This window comes from Oncorhynchus gorbuscha, linkage group LG02 (assembly GCF_021184085.1).
Source record: "Oncorhynchus gorbuscha isolate QuinsamMale2020 ecotype Even-year linkage group LG02, OgorEven_v1.0, whole genome shotgun sequence".
Taxonomy (NCBI): domain Eukaryota; kingdom Metazoa; phylum Chordata; class Actinopteri; order Salmoniformes; family Salmonidae; genus Oncorhynchus; species Oncorhynchus gorbuscha.
Window position 1 is genome coordinate 85166760 of NC_060174.1, and position 20473 is coordinate 85187232.

The window sequence follows — 20473 nt, forward strand, 5'->3', positions numbered from 1 at the left end:
CTCTATGACTGCTAATACCATTACACAAACAGAACGCCATGCATTCTCTATGACTGCTAATACCATTACACAAACAGAAAGCCATGCATTCTCTATGATGACTGCTAATACCATTACACAAACAGAAAGCCATGCATTCTCTATGATGACTGCTAATACCATTACACAAACAGAAAGCCATGCGTTCTCTATGATGACTGCTAATACCATTACACAAACAGAAAGCCATGCATGCATTCTCTATGATGACTGCTAATACCATTACACAAACAGAAAGCCATGCATTCTCTATGATGACTGCTAATACCATTACACAAACAGAAAGCCATGCATTCTCTATGATGACTGCTAATACCATTACACAAACAGAAAGCCATGCATTCTCTATGATGACTGCTAATACCATTACACAAACAGAAAGCCATGCGTTCTCTATGATGACTGCTAATACCATTACACAAACAGAACGCCATGCATTCTCTATGATGACTGCTAATACCATTACACAAACAGAAAGCCATGCATTCTCTATGATGACTGCTAATACCATTACACAAACAGAAAGCCATGCATTCTCTATGATGACTGCTAATACCATTACACAAACAGAAAGCCATGCATTCTCTATGATGACTGCTAATACCATTACACAAACAGAACGCCATGCATTCTCTATGACTGCTAATACCATTACACAAACAGAACGCCATGCATTCTCTATGACTGCTAATACCATTACACAAACAGAAAGCCATGCATTCTCTATGATGACTGCTAATAGAAAGACTAAAGTGCATGGTTGTGATTTCATTTTAGGATACACGACAGTGCTCGCCCACACTCACGGGAACCTGCTCAAATACCCAGACTGCCTCTGTGAAAAAAGACACTAGATAATCTAATAGCCACTGCAATGTATGATACATCGTTATGTCATTAGAACAACAATGTCAATGGTCTTCTGCTATGCCAGATAGAGAATTAGAGGCATATTTTGATAAGTGCTGATTTTCCTCCTTCCAAAAAATGTTTTTTTTTTCTCAGAGAAAATTCCTTCTAATTTCGACTTTTTGATGCGGGGGTGACATAGTCGGATTAGTGAGGCCACATGTTCGCTCACTCTCACCATTTACAATTATGCCGAGGTTGGTCATACTCTCTCCAGTTAACTGGCCTCTGGGCGAGTAAGTTAATCAGTTGGTTCCATATAGACAAATAATAACCACCAGGGGCCCCCCAGATACAGATACAGTGATTATTCAGACTATGTACTGTATGATATACAGTTTGTCGGACTAACATGTATGGTTATTAACTGACTAGAACCCAGCATGTCTTCCCTTAATGGAGCGGTGGAACCTGGATGGAGTCATGAGGGCAGACAACAACACAGTGGGTCAAGTTGCATCCACAGACGTCTGTGTTTAGAGAAGACAGAAGATAGGAATAAGGGGTTTAAATGGTGAAATTAAATGTCATAACTGTCATTGTTTGTAAACAATGACACGCAGGTACACAGCAACTATAATTGCGTGTCACCCCAGTCAAATGTCCATCCAGTGTGTGTGTGCGTGTTGTGCACGCATGTGCGTCGTGTGTCTGTGGCTCTCTGGCCCATGAAAGGGAGTGGGGCCTGACGAAAACACAAATCCATACTGGCCACAGGCTTCTCTCCAAACTATTTTCTGCTCAGCTGGTTTTAAATGAAGTTATTATGACTCATTAAAATGCCCGCAAGGTTGTGGAAGTCGGCCAATTTCGATTTAAATTTAGCCTCTCTCACAACCAAGCGCACTCCCCCCTAGCCCCACTCCACTCCACTTCCCTGGGTCTTTTTATTGCATTTCTACCCCCCCCCCCCCCCCCCCCATTTTTCCCATTTGATCCAATACCACTGCTTTGCAACCACAGATTTACAGCTGATATCAATTCCTTGATCTTTGAACACAAACAGAACCCTATGAACAAGCAAATAATCAATTCTGCCTGGAAAATAAACCTGAGTGCAAACAAATACATACAATAACTCCAGGAGAACGAAACTTGAGTTGAGAACTTTCCTTATGCCTGCAGTTCCAAATATGTTACTGCTGATAAAACAATTGGTTGTAAATGACGTGCAGCTTAATGGCATCATAAAGCCTTCTTGAACACATCATGAATGTGTTACAAATCATCTATAACCATATGTTATGCTTTATAAAGGGTTCATAAATGTGGCATAACTGTGTGACATAACCTACTATGTCAAATATGGCAAACCCTGTGTTTTATAAAGGGTGGCATAAGCACAGCTTAATAAACACTTTATAAATCAGATTAAATTGAGGCTTCACAAAGCATTTATAACCTTGTCATGCATCTTGGATAGTGGATTTGATTCCTGGGACCACTCACACGTAAAAATGTATGCACACATGACTGTAAGATTCTTTGGATAAGTGTCTGCTAAATTGTATATATTTCACTAAAACATTTATAGGATGGGCCAACCTGTTTCCCTCTCGGGTGCATGGTCAATTTTGGACTTGACCTCAACTTCCTCCAAAATGCTGTGCTGCAGGATGACACACATTCTAAAGTGCAGTCATGCACAGCAATACATTTTGGTAGGGACATTTTCAAATCCATTCATATTTGTTGCTTACTTTTTTTCCCTTCAAAATTCAGTCCTCTTGGTTTTTTTCCAGGCTTCTGATTTTCCATTGTCTTTCTGGTTTTCTGGTTTACCCCAGTTTTTTTCAGACTTTTTTTTTTAATAGAAAAATAACTACATTGGATTTTCTGTGTTCACAACAATGCTTAAACCACATCAGGAGATGACTTTTGAAGTCTGGGAGAAATCTTAAACTTTTGAGTGTAGTTGCCCTTTAATTCATTGAGCATGTTTTCTGTAGTGCAGTAAGCGCATGTGATGTGTTTCGGACGCCAATTGAATGGGTGGAGTAAAAAGCCAGCAACACACCATATTATTATTATATTATTATACACCATATTAGTCCCATGAAATTACACCATATAAACATTCTACAGAACCTACCGACTATCCCCTACGATCCTTTTACTGCTGGACCCAGAACAGTCCTTGCTCGAAGCCAATATGTATCCCATATACAGTGATTCACATTGGGGTCCTTTCATTGGCCTTGGAACATGTTTTAAAGAGACAAGCTACTCTATTCACAGATCTGTGTAACATTCAATGTAATTGCAATGCTGGACTTTTTGAAACTTCACGTCATTTGTATTGTTTTAAATATTTAAACAAGGAACTGTATGGCTTTAATGTTTATTTGTTTTAGCTGTTAGTGATAATTCCCTAAGTTTGAATACATTTGTGTTGACATAATTAAGCCTTTAAGTATGTGTTATGAATGACCAAAGGTGTCTGACTTCATAGTAAGTACAGCATCATATGATACAAGGCATTTAAGTACATGTTATTATTAAATTAAGTACAGTGTCATGCAATATACAGTCTTTATGGATGTGCTATGAATGACTGAAGTTGTCCCACTCCAAAGTAAGTATTACAGGACACTACACAAAGGTTCTCTCGTGATCCACAGGCTACTGTGTGAGGTATTTAAATGGGTTGATGGACCTGCAAAGCTTGCGTTTGTGTGCGTGTCAGAACCAAGATGATTTGGAGTCCGACCTGAGACTACTGCACCTGGTATTCCTCTTGTGCTCCAATGCTGGAGACCAGGGCTGGATTACAACCTGTTACAATGGTGCCAACATTTTGTGGCTGACCTTTCAGCAGGGGAGTGTGTGAACGTGTCAAAGACCTGACTGGGACCAGCACCATGCAGTATGGCCCATTGTTGTTGTGTGCATGTTTGTGTACTAAGGAACATGTAACTTGGTTCCAGAAGATAGACACTTTCAATTTCTTTAGGTTGTGGGTTTTCATCAAGTGAAGTGTTCCTTGGTGTAACATCATCCACAGGCTATTGCACAACACAGCACATATAAGCCTGGGATATCAACCATTCAAAGTTGGCCTTAGTGGGAGTGTAACTGAGTAAAGTATTTGTCATTGTCTACTTAACACCGTAAAAAAGTAAAAAGGATTGCTTATCCCTGCCCATTCTCACAATTACTATTCTTAAAATGTGCTTTTAAACCATTCCGCGCATTTGGGCAGAAGTGTCTGGGAATGAGATTAGGTGTAATGTGACTAACATGACTAAACTTTAGAGCGTGTGACATCCTTCAGCACAACATGTCACCCTATATAAAGCACATGTTTATATCATACTCAACAAAATGGGTTAAGTCACATTTGACATTGGTAATTATGTCACACATTTACACCACATTTATGAACCCTTTATAAAGCATGACAGTTATAGGTGCTTTGTTACACATTTATGTAGTGTTTATGAAGGGATTATGAAGGCTTTATGATGCCTTTCTAAGCTGAATGTAAATTAAAGCGGGACCAACATTTCTAACAATAATAATCGCAATTACTTTCAAACCGTAAACGTTGTTTACGTTGCTGGCTTTCCTTGCAAGTATTATTCTGACCAATCATGACTGCTTCACATCACTTCCTGAATATCAACTTCCATGTCTTGTTAAGGGGACAACGTTGACATTTAAGGGATCAGTGTTGATGCCATCATTGTATTTCATCATTCTGCATGGCATTCCTCTGAATTACTTAATGGAAAGAATGATTATCACTAATACCAACTAAATAAATGGATGCGTCATTCTGACAAATCCATTGTGCCTGCCCTTCCCTATTTGAGCCGTTGTCAGGGATATTCCAGAGTTACTCCCAAAATAAAATACCTAGAGCAAGCAAAGTCCAACTGATCTTTGCACAGTTGAGCAACATTCACTATTATAGGAATAAGAGCTGCACTTCCATTCAGTCTCTCTCTCCCTGAACCCGTGAGGGACATCCCCGCCCCCACCTCCTTTCCTCGTCTCTGACAGGAGCAGCTCAGCGGGAGAAAAAAAATGAAGCAAATACAAAATTCAATGGGCTGTGTTCTGTTTTAGTAAAGGCACACAGTGTACTGTACACCCCATAAAACTGAAAAACAGCCTCCAGACACTGCCGCAATCACCCTCCATCAAAACACTTTGTCTCGCATACAAAAATAAGAGCCGGCATCGAGCTGAATACCAAATCAGCCCATTAGAGCACAGGGGCACTTGCTACTTAGCAACCAAAGGGATTTAAAGCGGCAATACCCTGACAAAGTAAGATCCAGATCCTTTCTTCCTACAGGGGTATTATGGGCTAGTTGGGAGCTTCCTTTTGAGGTTTGTTTTGGTGCACAAGAGATGTTTTTACAAAAGGACGGTTAATGGACAAGACTATTTAGAATTTCGTATTGTATCGTATAAATAAAATGCCATGTCGGCGATGTAATTCGATGGGTGCTACTTGTGAGGTTGAAAGCATCGTAAATCATTGAGAATATGTTGACTCGATTTAACTGACCTCGTTGCGAAGATCTAAGGCCGGGGCCAAATGCATTTTTAGCCAACAGAATGAAACACGTTCTAGGTGATGTTTGTATGTATTACGAGACATTGAATTCAATGAATGGTTCAATAACAGTCTAACACACCGATTTAAAAATGTACCACATAAGGTTACTAAAACAGGATCCAATTTAGATAGTGAGCTAATTTTGACACAACATTCAGTCGTAATCAGTGATTTACTACAATGATACAAACACTGTAGCGCCTCAACTACTGGTGGAATAGTCAAGAACCTTAAGATAATTAATACTGGGCCATCCACAGTGCTGTCATGGCTTAATGATAAATGACTCACAAAAAGTGGCACCTCTTATGTCTAGTACAGCCTGGGCCAGGGGTACTCAACTCTGACCCTACGAGGTCCGGAGCATGCTGCTTTTCTGTTCTACCTGATAATTAATTGCACACACCTGGTGTCCCAGGGCTAAATCAGTGCCTGATTAGAGGGGAACAATGAAAAAAATGCAGTGGAACTTGCTTCGAGGTCCAGAGTGGAGTTTGAAGGGCCTAGGCCATCCCTCTCACATACTGTACAGCCTAGATAGACCATCACTTTTTTCACTTTTTTCAGAGGCTTATAGAGTGCAGCCAGGTAAGTACATCGAGTTCCGGCTCGAAGGGCACAGTTTACTGAGGGAACACTATTCCCAGTCAAGTCCCATTCCAGATGGATGGATGTCTTAACTGGTTCCATCCAGTTGCCAGACAATTACTGAGGCCATTACGACCAGGGACCCAATAATCTCTCCTGGACCTGTATAATGTAGGCAGATTTATGCCCCACATAATTCAAGTGTTGTTTTAAATAGGGGTTTAATGTACATCAACAGGTCAGGGAAAGTATTATGGGTTTAAACCCCCAGAAAGGAGTTCGGGCACGCGGCCAAACAGAAGCTCAGTCCATTTATCCACGCCGTCTGTCATCCTGTGCTAATGTACTAGAGAGAGGGATGGAGGGAAGGAGTGGCAGTGGTGGACTATGGTGTCAGCTGTTGTGAAAAATATACATGTAAATCACTGTTCATTTTTTTCCATAGTCATTCTTTTCTTTTGAATTTTTGAACAGAGATTTCCCTCCACAACATCCCCCTATTCCCTCCTCCTCTTCCCCCTTCCCTGTCTCAAGTCGCAGGGCCCTTCGCTATTTTGGAATATGTGGCTTGGAAGGCAGTCAAGTTTCATTAATTTATGGTTTGGGTACAGTATGTTCCTGGACACACATCTGCGAGCGATCATAAATGCACTGGAATGCTGGCAGAACATCCAGACCTGCCGGCACAACCATGATGTCATCAGTGAGGGAAGAGCTGGAGCGGGGCTAAGAGAGCTCCGCCAAACAGCTCCACTCCTCACTCTCTGCTCCGACAGCAGAGAGATGGATAGGAGAGAGACAGAGTGAAAGAGAGGGAGGAGAGAGAGAGTGGTGGCAGAGGGAGAATGAAAGAGAGAGTGGTGGCAGAGGGAGAATGAAAGAGGGAGTGGTGGCAGAGGGAGTGGTGGCAGAGGAAATGGAAGGAGAGGGAGAGAGAGTGGTGGCAGAGGGAGAATGAAAGAGGGAGTGGTGGCAGAGGGAGAATGAAAGAGGGAGTGGTGGCAGAGGGAAGGAAAGAGGGAGTGGTGGCAGAGGGAGAATGAAAGAGGGAGTGGTGGCAGAGGGAGAAGAAGAGAGAGTGGTGGCAGAGGGAGAATGAAAGAGGGGAGTGGTGGCAGAGGGAAGGAGAGAGAGAGTGGTGGCAGAGGGAGAATGAAAGAGGGAGTGGTGGCAGAGGGAGTGGTGGCAGAGGGAGAATGAAAGAGGGAGTGGTGGCAGAGGGAGAATGAAAGAGGGAGTGGTGGCAGAGGGAGAATGAGGGAGTGGTGAGAGGGAGAATGAAAGAGGGAGTGGTGGCAGAGGGAGAATGAAAGAGTGGAGTGGTGGCAGAGGGTGGCAGAGGGAAGGAAAGAGAGAGTGGTGGCAGAGGGAGAATGAAAGAGGCAGAGGGAGAATGAAAGAGGGAGTGGTGGCAGAGGGAGAATGAAAGAGAGAGGGAGAATGAAAGAGGGAGTGGTGGCAGAGGGAGAATGAAAGAGGGAGTGGTGGCAGAGGGAGAATGAAAGAGAGAGTGGTGGCAGAGGGAGAATGAAAGAGGAGTGGTGGCAGAGGGAAAGTGGTGGCAGAGGGAGTGGTGGCAGAGGGAGAATGAAAGAGAGAGTGGTGGCAGAGGGAGAATGAAAAGAGAGAGTGAGAGGGAGAATGAAAGAGGAGTGGTGGCAGAGTGGCAGAGGGAGAATGAAAGAATGAAAGAGGGAGTGGTGGCAGAGGAAAGAGGGAGTGGTGGCAGGAGGGAAGGAGAGAGTGGTGGCAGAGGGAGAATGAAAGAGGGAGTGGTGGCAGAGGGAGAATGAAAGGGAGAGAGAGGTGGCAGAGGGAGAATGAGAGGGAGAATGAGAGGAGTGGTGGCAGAGGGAGAATGAAAGAGGAGTGGTGGCAGAGGGAGAATGAAAGAGGGAGTGGTGGCAGAGGGAGAATGAAAGAGGGAGTGGTGGCAGAGGGAGAATGAAAGAGGGGAGTGGTGGCAGAGGGAGAATGAAAGAGGGAGTGGTGGCAGAGGGAAGAATGAGAGAGTGGTGGCAGAGGGAGAATGAAAGGAAGGAGAGGGAGAATGAAAGAGGGAGTGGTGGCAGAGGGAGAATGAAAGAGGGAGTGGTGGCAGAGGGAGAATGAAAGAGGGAGTGGTGGCAGAGGGAGAATGAAAGAGGGAGTGGTGGCAGAGGGAAGGAGAGAGAGTGGTGGTGGCAGAGGGAGAATGAAAGAGGGAGTGGTGGCAGAGGGAGAATGAAAGAGAGAGTGGTGGCAGAGGGAGAATGAAAGAGAGGGAAGAGAGAGGGAGAATGAAAGAGGGAGGGTGGCAGAGGAAGGATGAGAGAGAGTGGTGGCAGAGGGAGAATGAAAGAGGGAGTGGTGGCAGAGGGAAGAAAGAGAGGAGTGGTGGCAGGCAGAGGGAGAATGAAAGAGGAGTGGTGGCAGAGGGAGAATGAAAGAGGGAGTGGTGGCAGAGGGAGAATGAAAAGAGAGTGGTGGCAGAGGGAGAATGAAAGAGGGAGTGGTGGCAGAGGGAGAATGAAAGAGTGGTGGAGAGGAGGCAGAAAGAGGAGAGGGAGAATGAGTGAGAGGGAGAGAGGAGGGAGAGAATGAAGAATGAAGAGAGAGTGGTGGCAGAGGGAAGGAGAGAGTGAGAAAAAGAGGGAGGAGAGAGAGTGGGAGGCAGAGGGAGAATGAAAAAGAGAGAGGGAGGCAGAGGGAAGGAGAGAGAGAGTGGTGGCAGAGGGAGAATGAAAGAGGGAGTGATGGCAGAGGGAGAATGAAAGAGGGAGTGGTGGCAGAGGGAGAATGAAAGAGAGAGTGGTGGCAGAGGGAGAATGAAAGAGAGAGGGAGGCAGAGGGAAGGAGAGAGTGAAAGAGAGGGAGGAGAGAGTGTAGTGGCAGCGGGAGAATGAAGAGAGAGGGAGGCAGAGGGAAGGAGAGAGTGAGAAAAAGAGGGAGGAGAGAGAGTGGGAGGCAGAGGGAGAATGAAAAAGAGAGAGGGAGGCAGAGGGAAGGAGAGGAGAGAGGGAGAATGAAAGAGGGAGTGGTGGCAGAGGGAGAATGAAAGAGGGAGTGGTGGCAGAGGGAAGGAGAGAGAGAGGAGGGAGAATGAAAGAGGGAGTGGTGGCAGAGGGAGAATGAAAGAGAGAGTGGTGGCAGAGGGAGAATGAAAGAGAGAGTGGTGGCAGAGGGAGAATGAAAGAGAGAGGGAGGCAGAGGGAAGGAGAGAGTGAAAGTGGCAGAGGGGAGAATGAAGAGAGAGGGAGGCAGAGGGAAGGCAGAGGAGAAAAAGAGGGAGGAGAGAGAGTGGGAGGCAGAGGGAGAATGAAAAAGAGAGAGGGAGGCAGAGGGAAGGAGAGAGAGAGTGGTGGCAGAGGGAGAATGAAAGAGGGAGTGGTGGCAGAGGGAGAATGAAAGAGGGAGTGGTGGCAGAGGGAAGGAGAGAGAGAGTGGTGGCAGAGGGAAGGAGAGAGAGAGTGGTGGCAGAGGGAAGGAGAGAGAGAGTGGTGGCAGAGGGAGAATGAAAGAGGGAGTGGTGGCAGAGGGAAGGAGAAAGAGAGTGGTGGCAGAGGGAGAATGAAAGAGGGAGTGGTGGCAGAGGGAGAATGAAAGAGAGAGTGGTGGCAGAGGGAAGGAGAGAGAGAGTGGTGGCAGAGGGAGAATGAAAGAGGGAGTGTTGGCAGAGGGAGAATGAAAGAGGGAGTGGTGGCAGAGGGAAGGAGAGAGAGAGTGGTGGCAGAGGGAAGGAGAGAGAGAGTGGTGGCAGAGGGAGAATGAAAGAGGGAGTGGTGGCAGAGGGAGAATGAAAGAGAGTGGTGGCAGAGGGAAGGAGAGAGAGAGTGGTGGCAGAGGGAGAATGAAAGAGGGAGTGGTGGCAGAGGGAGAATGAAGAGAGAGTGGTGGCAGAGGGAAGAGAGAGAGTGGTGGCAGAGGGAGAATGAAAGAGGGAGTGTGGCAGAGGGAGAATGAAAGAGGGAGTGGTGGCAGAGGGAAGGAGAGAGAGAGTGGTGGCAGAGGGAAGAAGAGAGAGTGGTGGCAGAGGGAGAATGAAAGAGGGAGTGGTGGCAGAGGGAGGAAGAGAGAGAGTGGTGGCAGAGGGAGAATGAAAGAGGGAGTGGTGGCAGAGGGAGAATGAAAGAGGGAGTGGTGGCAGAGGGAAGGAGAGAGAGAGTGGTGGCAGAGGGAGAATGAAAGAGGGAGTGGTGGCAGAGGGAGAATGAAAGAGAGAGTGCTGGCAGAGGGAGAATGAAAGAGGGAGTGGTGGCAGAGGGAGAATGAAAGAGAGAGTGCTGGCAGAGGGAGAATGAAAGAGGGAGTGGTGGCAGAGGGAAGGAGAGAGAGAGTGGTGGCAGAGGGAGAATGAAAGAGGGAGTGGTGGCAGAGGGAGAATGAAAGAGAGAGTGCTGGCAGAGGGAGAATGAAAGAGGGAGTGGTGGCAGAGGGAAGGAGAGAGAGTGGTGGCAGAGGGAGAATGAAAGAGGGAGTGGTGGCAGAGGGAGAATGAAAGAGGGAGTGGTGGCAGAGGGAGAATGAAAGAGGGAGTGGTGGCAGAGGGAAGGAGAGAGAGAGTGGTGGCAGAGGGAGAATGAAAGAGAGAGCGAGGTGGCAGAGGGAGAATGAAAGAGAGAGCGAGGCAGAGGGAAGGAGAGAGAGAGTGGTGGCAGAGGGAGAATGAAAGAGAGAGGGAGGCAAAGGGAAGGAGAGAGTGAAAGAGAGGGAGTGGTGGCAGAGGGAGAATGATAGAGAGAGCGTGGTGGCAGAGGGAGAATGAAAGAGAGAGCGAGGCAGAGGGAAGGAGAGAGAGAAAGTGAATGAGGGATGAGAACGTGTGAGTGAAAGAGAGGGAGGAGAGAGAGCAGTAGCAAAGGGAGAATAAAACAGAGAGAGTGGGAGGCAGAGGGAGACAGTGAGAAAGACAGCAAGGGAGGGAACACCTTCCCCTGGGCTTTTCTCTTCCTCCCCCCTCTGTCTTTTTCCCTCTCCTCCTATCCACAGCACTCGCTTTTTCAAATGCCTCACATTTTTCAATGTCTTAATGCTTTAGCCATTTATATGGCGCACACAGAGAAGTGGGAGCAGGTGTTAGTCAGGTGCACTGAGAGTTAACTATGTCAGGGTTGATTTGAGGTGGGGGTCAGGAAGGAGGGGGGGGGGGATCTTGGCCCTTGGCTTCTTTGTGCTGTAATGGCAACCCAATGATATTGACATTTACAGTCAGCTTGGTGAGATGGACCAGATCTAAGACAACCATGGGGAAGGGAGCATTAACGTTTAACACTGTCCCCCAAGTAAGGGTTAGAGCAGGAAGACCAACAGGAGAGGCGATGCAATGCGAGTTGAAGAATCCCCAGGGTGGTGGGACAAACAGTGAGCCATCGCAGAAATATCTGGCAACCCCAAAACAGGTTGCATGCCTCCATTTTCCTGGTAGTCCACCGGCATTAATGATCAGAGCAGGGTTTCATCGATTGGATGTAGTGTGTGTTTGTTTGTTTGTGTATGAGTGCATGCATGCGTATTTGTTGAATGACTATGTTCGGTGTGTGTGTGTGTGTGTGTGTGTGTGTGTGTGTGTGTGTGTGTGTGTGCCACTAGACTGCCTATACATCTGGTTAATCTGCTAACTCTCGGATGATTATATACTGTAAACAGAGGATTAGTGCTTACTTTGATGGTACATACCATATTTTTTCCACTGACAAAGCCTGAACAGCCATGGTTGGGAGGAGAAAATTAGTCATCATAAAAATAACCGATGTGCTTTCAAAATGCAACTATGGCTCTTTTCACATTGACGAGAGTTAAGGAGATTGGAGAGATTCTCAAGAGACATTACGGTAATGTAAACTTAGTTCCTCAAGAGTTCTCTCCCTCCGAGCAGGGCAGTGTAAACATAATGGTCTCTGAGCTCAACACCCCTACAGTAAAAATCCTAATTGCAGATAATTTTTTTTGTTACTTTACTTGACTTACTTTACATTGTGAAATTGTCACCGTAGCTTTAAAAATAAATAAAAGGTGCTTCGGGTGGCTGCGCTGAGCCGCGTAAAACAACTGATGTCAACTCGCACGTTTTCAGATGCAATTTGTTTTACCACGTGATGATTTCCATGATATTTATAGAAATGAAGTCTGGTTTGCTCTAATGTTTAAAGGTTGGCGTGGTAATCATTCACTTCTGATAAGCTAACATGAAGACATGTTCTTAGTTTTAGCTAGAGGGCTTTAATCTTGAAGCTAAAATGTAATGAGTGTAGGGATGAGAAAATAAACCCATTAATTGTCTTCACATGCTTGTGAACTTTTGCATTATTCAAGTTTGTAATATGGTTAAGTTGTAAGTATATGCTTTAAATACATTTCTGTATACATTATGTCAATCTCATCGCAGTGCCTCTCCTAGAACTCTTCAATCTGAATAAACTCTATGAATCATCTAAGTATTTGTGGGCCAAGACTATTCCACAACACTCAACCAACAGGGATACCATGGCATTTCACATCACACCCCTGAATGGGCTGGAGCTTCTCCCATCCCAAAACTCTGAGTCACTGTTCGTCCAGGCAGACCTGCAGCCCCCTCCCCGGCTCCTAGGCCGCAGTGACATTAACCTGGGGAAAAACACCGGCACACGCCATTCCTTAATCGGGCCCCAAGCCCACCCGTGGCCCCCTAATCAGCTTACTGCGTCGGTGCCACCAGACTCCCTCATTCAACAGGTACGCTCCTCTCTCCGACGGATCAAAACACCACGGCAAAAATATATATATATATACATACATACATATATCTCCACTCATAACAAATGCAACAAAAAAAAAGAAACTGGCACAAGACTCACTGTACATACTGTACCCTCTGCTGTGGCAGGCAGCCCAGACTGGCGAGCCGCCAAGTCTCCGATAAAACAAGCACACACAGTGAATGAGAGCAGATGAGAGAGACAGGCTGCACTGGTGGAGTTGAACAGGGAGGGGCAGTGACGGCTGAAATGGTACACATCACACACAGTGCACTGTGCATACCAACAAGCACTCCTCCTCCTTCCCGCCATCTCTCTTTCTCTCTCTGAATGTCTGAGGCTAGGTGAAGGGTGGTGGTGGTGGTGGGTGGAGGGGGAGAGGAAGGGGGGCAAGCACAAGGGCCTGTAATGTGTCATTTTGTAGCGAGATACGATAAAAATGGAGGCAGGCACGAGGCCAGGATGGGGGAAAAAAGACTTGAAAGTCTGAGGTAAAAAAAAATCAAAGGGCTTCGGCTCATCACTAGTCTCCCCCTAACCATTGCTGTCTTGATAGAAGCACTTGTCTGCTTTACGCCAGACCAAAGCTCCAATGTGTCAACACTGACGTGTACACAGCACAGGTTGGTTATTGTGCGTCAAGCAAGCCAGGACCGCAAAAGTTTCAGAGGTGGAGCTAAAAATACAATGCCCACATCCTTTACTCACTCTTCATTTGTGAGGGGACTCATTTATTGTGGTTCTTCCTAGAGTTTCAAATGTTAGTAAAAAGGCAGGCAGACAATTGTCCTTTTGTCTTCGTGATGCTGCCAGCCATGTTTGCTATGTCCCTTTTTAGCTTGACACTCATTGACAACGTCGATGAATTACAGAGTATTTCTGGAGGTTGACCAAGAATTTGAGCCAACATCCATGTCAGGCCAGAGTATTCACCCACTCCCTCACCTGGGAGTGGGTGACTAAACTTTATAGTTTAGTAACCGCTGCACTGGAATGTGCTAGTCATGATTCACAACTCTGATGATTGAACCAATAGTCTACTGAATGACTTGGTTAATTATGTTGCAGACCAGATCTGGACTCAATCAGTTTGGGGAAACTAAGGCCAATCAGGTCAGCCTTTACTCTGCAGCCTGCTGCTACAGACTGGTTTCCACTGGTGCTGGGGAGCTAGGTGAGATGTAGTAGAATCCTCTTTTGAAGTCTTCTCCAGTCTTTCTTTGAGGCAAGGAGACGCGTCTGAGCCCGGGATTACCCGGACTCACTTTAAAACTTCCACCACACGATAATTCTTCCCCCAAGGATTGTTTAATTACATGCACCATCTTACTGTCGCAGCAGAGAGTTGTCGGAGGCTGCAGCACGAGGCAAACTCTGCTGATTTTCCAAGAGAAGAAGAAACTCTAAGGTCAATTCCATTTTGGCTCTAGAATCTGAGAAACCGGGGAGGCTGGGAGAATGTGTTGAGGTCTCCGACCTGCACTGTATTTATTACACTGTTGAATTCAGAACGGTCACGGCCAGCTCTAATACAGACATGCTTTTTTATTATGGATGTCAAACAAGAAATGTGTTTGTGTTCTCTGAGTAGCAAGTGTGTTGTCGTGGGGATTTGGAAGGGGATTCTAAAATGAACATAATATATTTCCTTAAAGCAGGCTTTTTACATGCCGAGTCGTGCACAGAGCCAATTCACCGGCACAGCGTGAGGATTCATTCATCTCCGCACCGCAACATGGCGGGAGAGATGCCTCTGCGACAAATCAAAACGTGTGTTACTACATCACAGGAACCCAGACTCCGGCATTATTTGAGATATTAATTTGTTTTTTCAAAAGTCCTTCATACATGACTGTGGGAGACCAAACAACAGTGACATGACATATGTCATTTACAAAGAAGGGGGGAGAAACAAAAACAAAAAACACTTGACTGACTGATTGACTGTTGCGTTTCCAGTGTGGAAGGAGAATCAAGCGGTTGTACAGCATGTAGAAACATACGTAGTGGTATATGTAGTCCGGGTGGCCCGAGGTTAGATCAGGCCAACGCGTGGCGGGGTAACGAGAGACTCACACATGGTTGGGATTGACCAACAGGCAACCCAGAGTCCCATGGCCTTTACAGACAGTCTAAAATCCATCTGCACTTAAGGCCTTAGGAGACGAGTTCAGTTCCCTATTAAAAAAACAAGTCCAATAAAAAAAGCCCTACTGTGCTAAGTAGGACCCTGAATCCACCGGCTGCCCGTGGACAGACTGTCAGCCCTGCTGGATCAATAGCCGCTGTGTGTTGAATTACATGGCTTTTAGACGGCTAATGTCATGGCCCAGGCCATAACCAATGGGACCAATATCTCCACTGAACGTTGATTTAAAACCACTGCAGCCAGATGTAAATCCTGAAATAGATCCAATGTTATAGGTCTTTATCAGTTCATTAAATCATATGCACGAGTACTAGATATCCCATTTCAGTATCAAGCCTGTACATTATACAGCCAATATTAAATTCCATTATGTAATGTTCTAATATAGTGTAGAATGTGCTGATTCTTACCCGAGTGAGACAGCAAGTGCATCCTAAGGCGTAGGCTGTCCAGAAAGCGTTTCCCACAAAGCTCACATCCATAGGTCTTCATTCCGCTGTGCAGCTTCCTGTAAAGATGAGAAACAAACATATCAGGACATTGTCCCAGATTTCACAATCCATGTCAAATCAGAGAGAGAGATACATTTATGAATGAAACCTGTGAATTGCCATTCGGCTGCCTACATCGCTGCAGACTGTGCTGCTCACAACGATATCCTCGTATTGTCAAACACTTTGCTTCTCAGATAGTCTTAAAAGACTATGTCACCGACCATTAATTAGCACATCAAAACATAACAATAACTTAAATAAAAATAGCGAGAAAGCATCGGAACTTTACTTTATTCCAGCTATAAATCACTAAATGCTATTCCACCGGAGGTGTTACCGTGGCGAGCATGCATACCCATCACCGTGTCATGCATACCCATCACCGTGTCATGCATACCCATCACCGTGGCATGCATACCCATCACCGTGGCATGCATACCCATCACCGTGGCATGCATACCCATCACCGTGGCATGCATACCCATCACCGTGGCATGCATACCCATCACAGAACTCAAGAGTAGTGGATGGATTAGGTCCTATAAAGTGGACGATGATGATTTACACAGAGATGTAAAAGGCAAGCAGGTTAATGTTACGACCCTTTATGATGTTACGACCGTTTATGATGCCGCGCCGGTTGAGTCCCGTTGTCAATTCCTATTTATATAAGAACTTTGTTATGGGACTGGCTCCTTTAATGCTCAGTCAAAATGGCTGCTGCCTGAAAGAAAACATGTTGGTGCTTTTCAAGCTGAAAGGCGTGCGTTGAACCAACGTACTGCAGGGCTAAGTTTGTGACCCAGAGGGTCAAACCTAAACCAAGGGTCAATCTTTAATTTCACAGAAAAGAAAACTGGGGATTAGATAACTACACAACCTTCGCCAGGACCAAAAGACAACCTATGTGAAGATTTCAGTTTGGCAATGCGGTAGGAACCTTGACAACTCAATCTGTTGCAAAACCCTCAAACACCCAGGGGCAGAACCAAAACAGGCTTTTGTTCAAACATATTTAAATATGTTCTGAAGCAATTATCATTTGTACAGATAGCTTCAATTAACTTGAGAAAGACGCTCGCAACCACCCACCTGTGTACGCACGCACCCACCCACCCACCCACCCACCCACTTAGCTTTAGGACACATTTTATCCTTCAAGGAAGAGATAAGTAGGTCAAGAATCCCTTGACAGTCCACACACACAGAACGACTTCAAACCACTGTTCACTACCCCCCCATCAAATGTCAAAGAATTCACCCCAAGCAGGTAAGCCCTTTATTGTTTTATTGATGTTCTTGCTGAAGTGGGCCTCGCCGGAGCTCAAAGACCACTGGCAATTTGTTAAACATGTCTTTTTATTAGCATACTTACAGCATTCTGTAACTGTTACCAGAAAAGTAATTAGCTCATTGTTTGCACCTCTGCGCCAAATGCTGTAGGTCTCAGAATGGGAAACAAAGACATATGCTACAGTTCTCACAATTCCATTTGTGCACAAATAAAACTAATGTTGCTAAACTGAGTCGAAAGCGGAGAGAAAATGTTATGTAAAAAGGATGCGAGTGAAAACTATGCACTAAATTAGTTTTTTATAGTTATGTTCAGGTGTGGAGCAATTTTTTGTCTAATGCATTGTATGTCTGAATGAGGTGATAATCAGAGCACTTCAAGCTGGAGTGTCTTGGTATCACATCAGATGACGGAAACAATAGTCTTAGCGTGTCAGTTCTTGGGGAAACAATAGTCTTAGCATGTCAGTTCTTGGGGAAACAATAGTCTTAGCGTGTCAGTTCTTGGGGAAACAGTCTTAGCGTGTCAGTTCTTGGGGAAACAGTCTTAGCGTGTCAGTTCTTGGGGAAACAGTCTTAGCGTGTCAGTTCTTGGGGAAACAGTCTTAGCGTGTCAGTTCTTGGGGAAACAGTCTTAGCGTGTCAGTTCTTGGGGAAACAGTCTTAGCGTGTCAGTTCTTGGGGAAACAGTCTTAGCGTGTCAGTTCTTGGGGAAACAGTCTTAGCGTGTCAGTTCTTGGGGAAACAGTCTTAGCGTGTCAGTTCTTGGGGAAACAGTCTTAGCGTGTCAGTTCTTGGGGAAACAGTCTTAGCGTGTCAGTTCTTGGGGAAACAGTCTTAGCGTGTCAGTTCTTGGGGAAACAATAGTCTTAGCGTGTCAGTTCTTGGGGAAACAATAGTCTTAGCGTTTCAGTTCTCGGGGAAACAGTCTTAGCGTGTCAGTTCTCGGGGAAACGATAGTCTTAGCGTGTCAGTTCTTGGGGAAACAATAGTCTTAGCGTGTCAGTTCTTGGGGAAACAATAGTCTTAGTGTGTCAGTTCTTGGGGAAACAATAGTCTTAGTGTGTTAGTTCTTGGGGAAACAATAGTCTTAGTGTGTCAGTTCTTGGCGAAACAATAGTCTTAGTGTGTCAGTTCTTGGGGAAAAAATAGTCTTAGTGTGTCAGTTCTTGGGGAAACAATAGTCTTAGTGTGTCAGTTCTTGGGGAAACAATAGTCTTAGTGTGTCAGTTCTTGGGGAAACAATAGTCTTAGCGTGTCAGTTCTTGGGGAAACAATACACTTGATAGGGAGATTTGCTAAACTTCATAAAACATTGCGATGCATCTTCACGTCTCACAAAAGGGCTGAGGATGTTGGGTATCAAAATGATGATTGATTGATGTCATTCCCCAAATCAAAATTGATTTACAACTCCTTTGTGCTGCGACTGAAATCAGGCCGTCTGTGATAATGGTGGCAAGAGTTATGAAGCGAGGATGTCTGGTGTAAATTCAATAAAGATTAATGGAAAACAGTTTTGAGGACTGAGGGTAAGGAGACGGAGAGTAAATGAACATAGGAAGAGGGGCGCGAGAGAACCCCCCCTCTCCCGATAAAACTAGCGAAAAACCTTCCAAAATCCTGATGGCTGTCTTAACAGAGTAGGATTCGGGAGAGACCTCGACAAACAAAAGAAAGAATGAGGCAGCAAGCCCTTAGGCAAGCTGTAAGTAATTAAATAGGCCTGTAAACGCCTCAAAAAATAAAAAGGGGCCACTTCAAAAGACGAGGATGGGTGAGCGTCTGAGGCAGGAGAGAGGAGCTGGGAAAAGACCAGGGGTCCGCGCACCTTGGGGACCCTGACTGATGCACACAGGCACAACGTCTTACTGTAGGGGACACACTCTGGGAGGCTTTTCAAAGGCCTTTTGTTGTAGCCCCTCAATCTGGCCATTGTCCCCCGGTACAGCACGCTGATGAAGAAATAGATGGACTTATTAAGGGGACTGCAAGGGGCTGGAGAGAGGGGAGCATGTGTACCGACTACCTTAAATGCATGGAGAGGAGGGAGGTGTGGGAAACGGGAGGCTGCTGTCCATCTGGAGAGATGGAGCTGAATCTAACTGAGGACCGGCTCGTCTGAAGCAGACAGGAACCTGATGGTGTTTCAAACAGACTGACAGTGGTTTATAGGGCGCTATATATTTAGGATACTAGGGAATAGTTGCAACATGCTACGTCTGTTCTTCGCTATGGAGCTTAAGGAGGCATGTGTTTTAAACCAAATTAGAATGGGCAATTGAGAACGCTCAGTCAGGCAGGGCTATTGCAATTGTCACGGAATAATCACTAGTGTAACGATTCTGTTGGGAAAGCTAAGAATACCTACACAATGTAAGGCAACCTGCCTAAAATAAAACTATAATGTACCGTAGCATTACATAAATGTGAACACTGCCAAGAAAAACGGATAACTACTTTGAATGAAACCCAACCCGCCCTCCGCAAAAAGTTAATGGCAGAAAGCAACAACGTTAATATTATCATTAACTTTGTGTTTTTTATGGAAGCATTTATTTTTACGGCTACTTAATTTTACAGGCAGCAGAAACTCGGAGTGACCTTTGCTGGAGATTTTGCAGTTGCAGTCAGCAGCCCTTCTTTGGGGCTTGGACTAACAGCCTCCTGTCCCGTGCTGGTGGCAGGTCATTTAGCCTGGCTAAAAAGCATATGATTTGGAGGTGGGTGGCGGTGGACAGAGGGGAAAGCCAAAACGACTGCGCAATTATTTAAAGTTCTTCTTTCTGACCAAGGAGCTCTGACACCTACGCCAGATGTAACCGCACTTAAGGCCCCTGCCCTCCCTTTTCTCTCTATGTGTGAACTGTGGCAGCTCCCAGTCCCCTCAGGACTAACTCCCTCCCTATGCACACACACACACACACACACACACACACACACACACACACACACACACACACACACACACACACACACACACACACACACACACACACACACACACACACACACACACACACACACACACCTCAGGCCCACCCCATGACCAGCTGCTTTCTTGCTTTGCTGCTGAAACAGAAGATGAGGGGGTGGTAGTGTGTGTGTGTTGGGGTGGGGGGTCTAGTTTGAAACAGACTAACTGTAGTCATTAAGGAAGCTGACATAAAACTCTCTCAAACCATTTACTCAGTTAATAAGCGACTTTGTCCAACAGTCAGTTTTGACAACGGCAATATATTTCAAATTTATGTCAACAAAACATATGCTGAACACCTAATTTTGGGTGCTGGAGTGGCGTGCTGGCTCGTAAATCAGACCTGTGTTTGAAACGGGAGTAGATTACAGGCCTGTGTTATTGAGCTGTTACAGCGCACCTCGTATAAATCTGAACTTTTTCACCTCGCCAGCTGACCCGGCTGGCTCTACATCATAGTTCTGTCCATGGGCGGCCCTCAATGCAGGGGTCCCCGCTAGACGACACCATTAAAAACCACCTGAAACGAGCACTAGTAACGCCATTAAAACAGTGTACTCACCTGAACCGCCAAACCAACAAAAACAACAAACTGAGGTTGAGTCGTCTGTTTGGTTTGGGGTTGAATAATCTACATTTTAAAATATGAATCCACCTTCATGTATGAACAGTATGGAAACATTTAGAAATTGCTTCAAGAACAAGTCCTTCAAATCTCTTTATTCCTGCATGGAGTTG

General features: G+C 45.5%; 1 protein-coding gene across 2 annotated transcripts in view; it reads right to left on the reverse strand.

The window, feature by feature from the left end:
* LOC124011976 (zinc finger and BTB domain-containing protein 16-A) overlaps positions 1 to 20473 on the reverse strand; it is a 175890-nt gene that overhangs the window by 76875 nt on the left and 78542 nt on the right. For both annotated transcript variants that reach the window (XM_046325279.1, XM_046325270.1), the window contains exon 3: positions 15382 to 15479. In XM_046325279.1, the coding sequence (XP_046181235.1) occupies positions 15382 to 15479 (98 nt within the window). The remainder of the gene's footprint in view (positions 1 to 15381; positions 15480 to 20473) is intronic.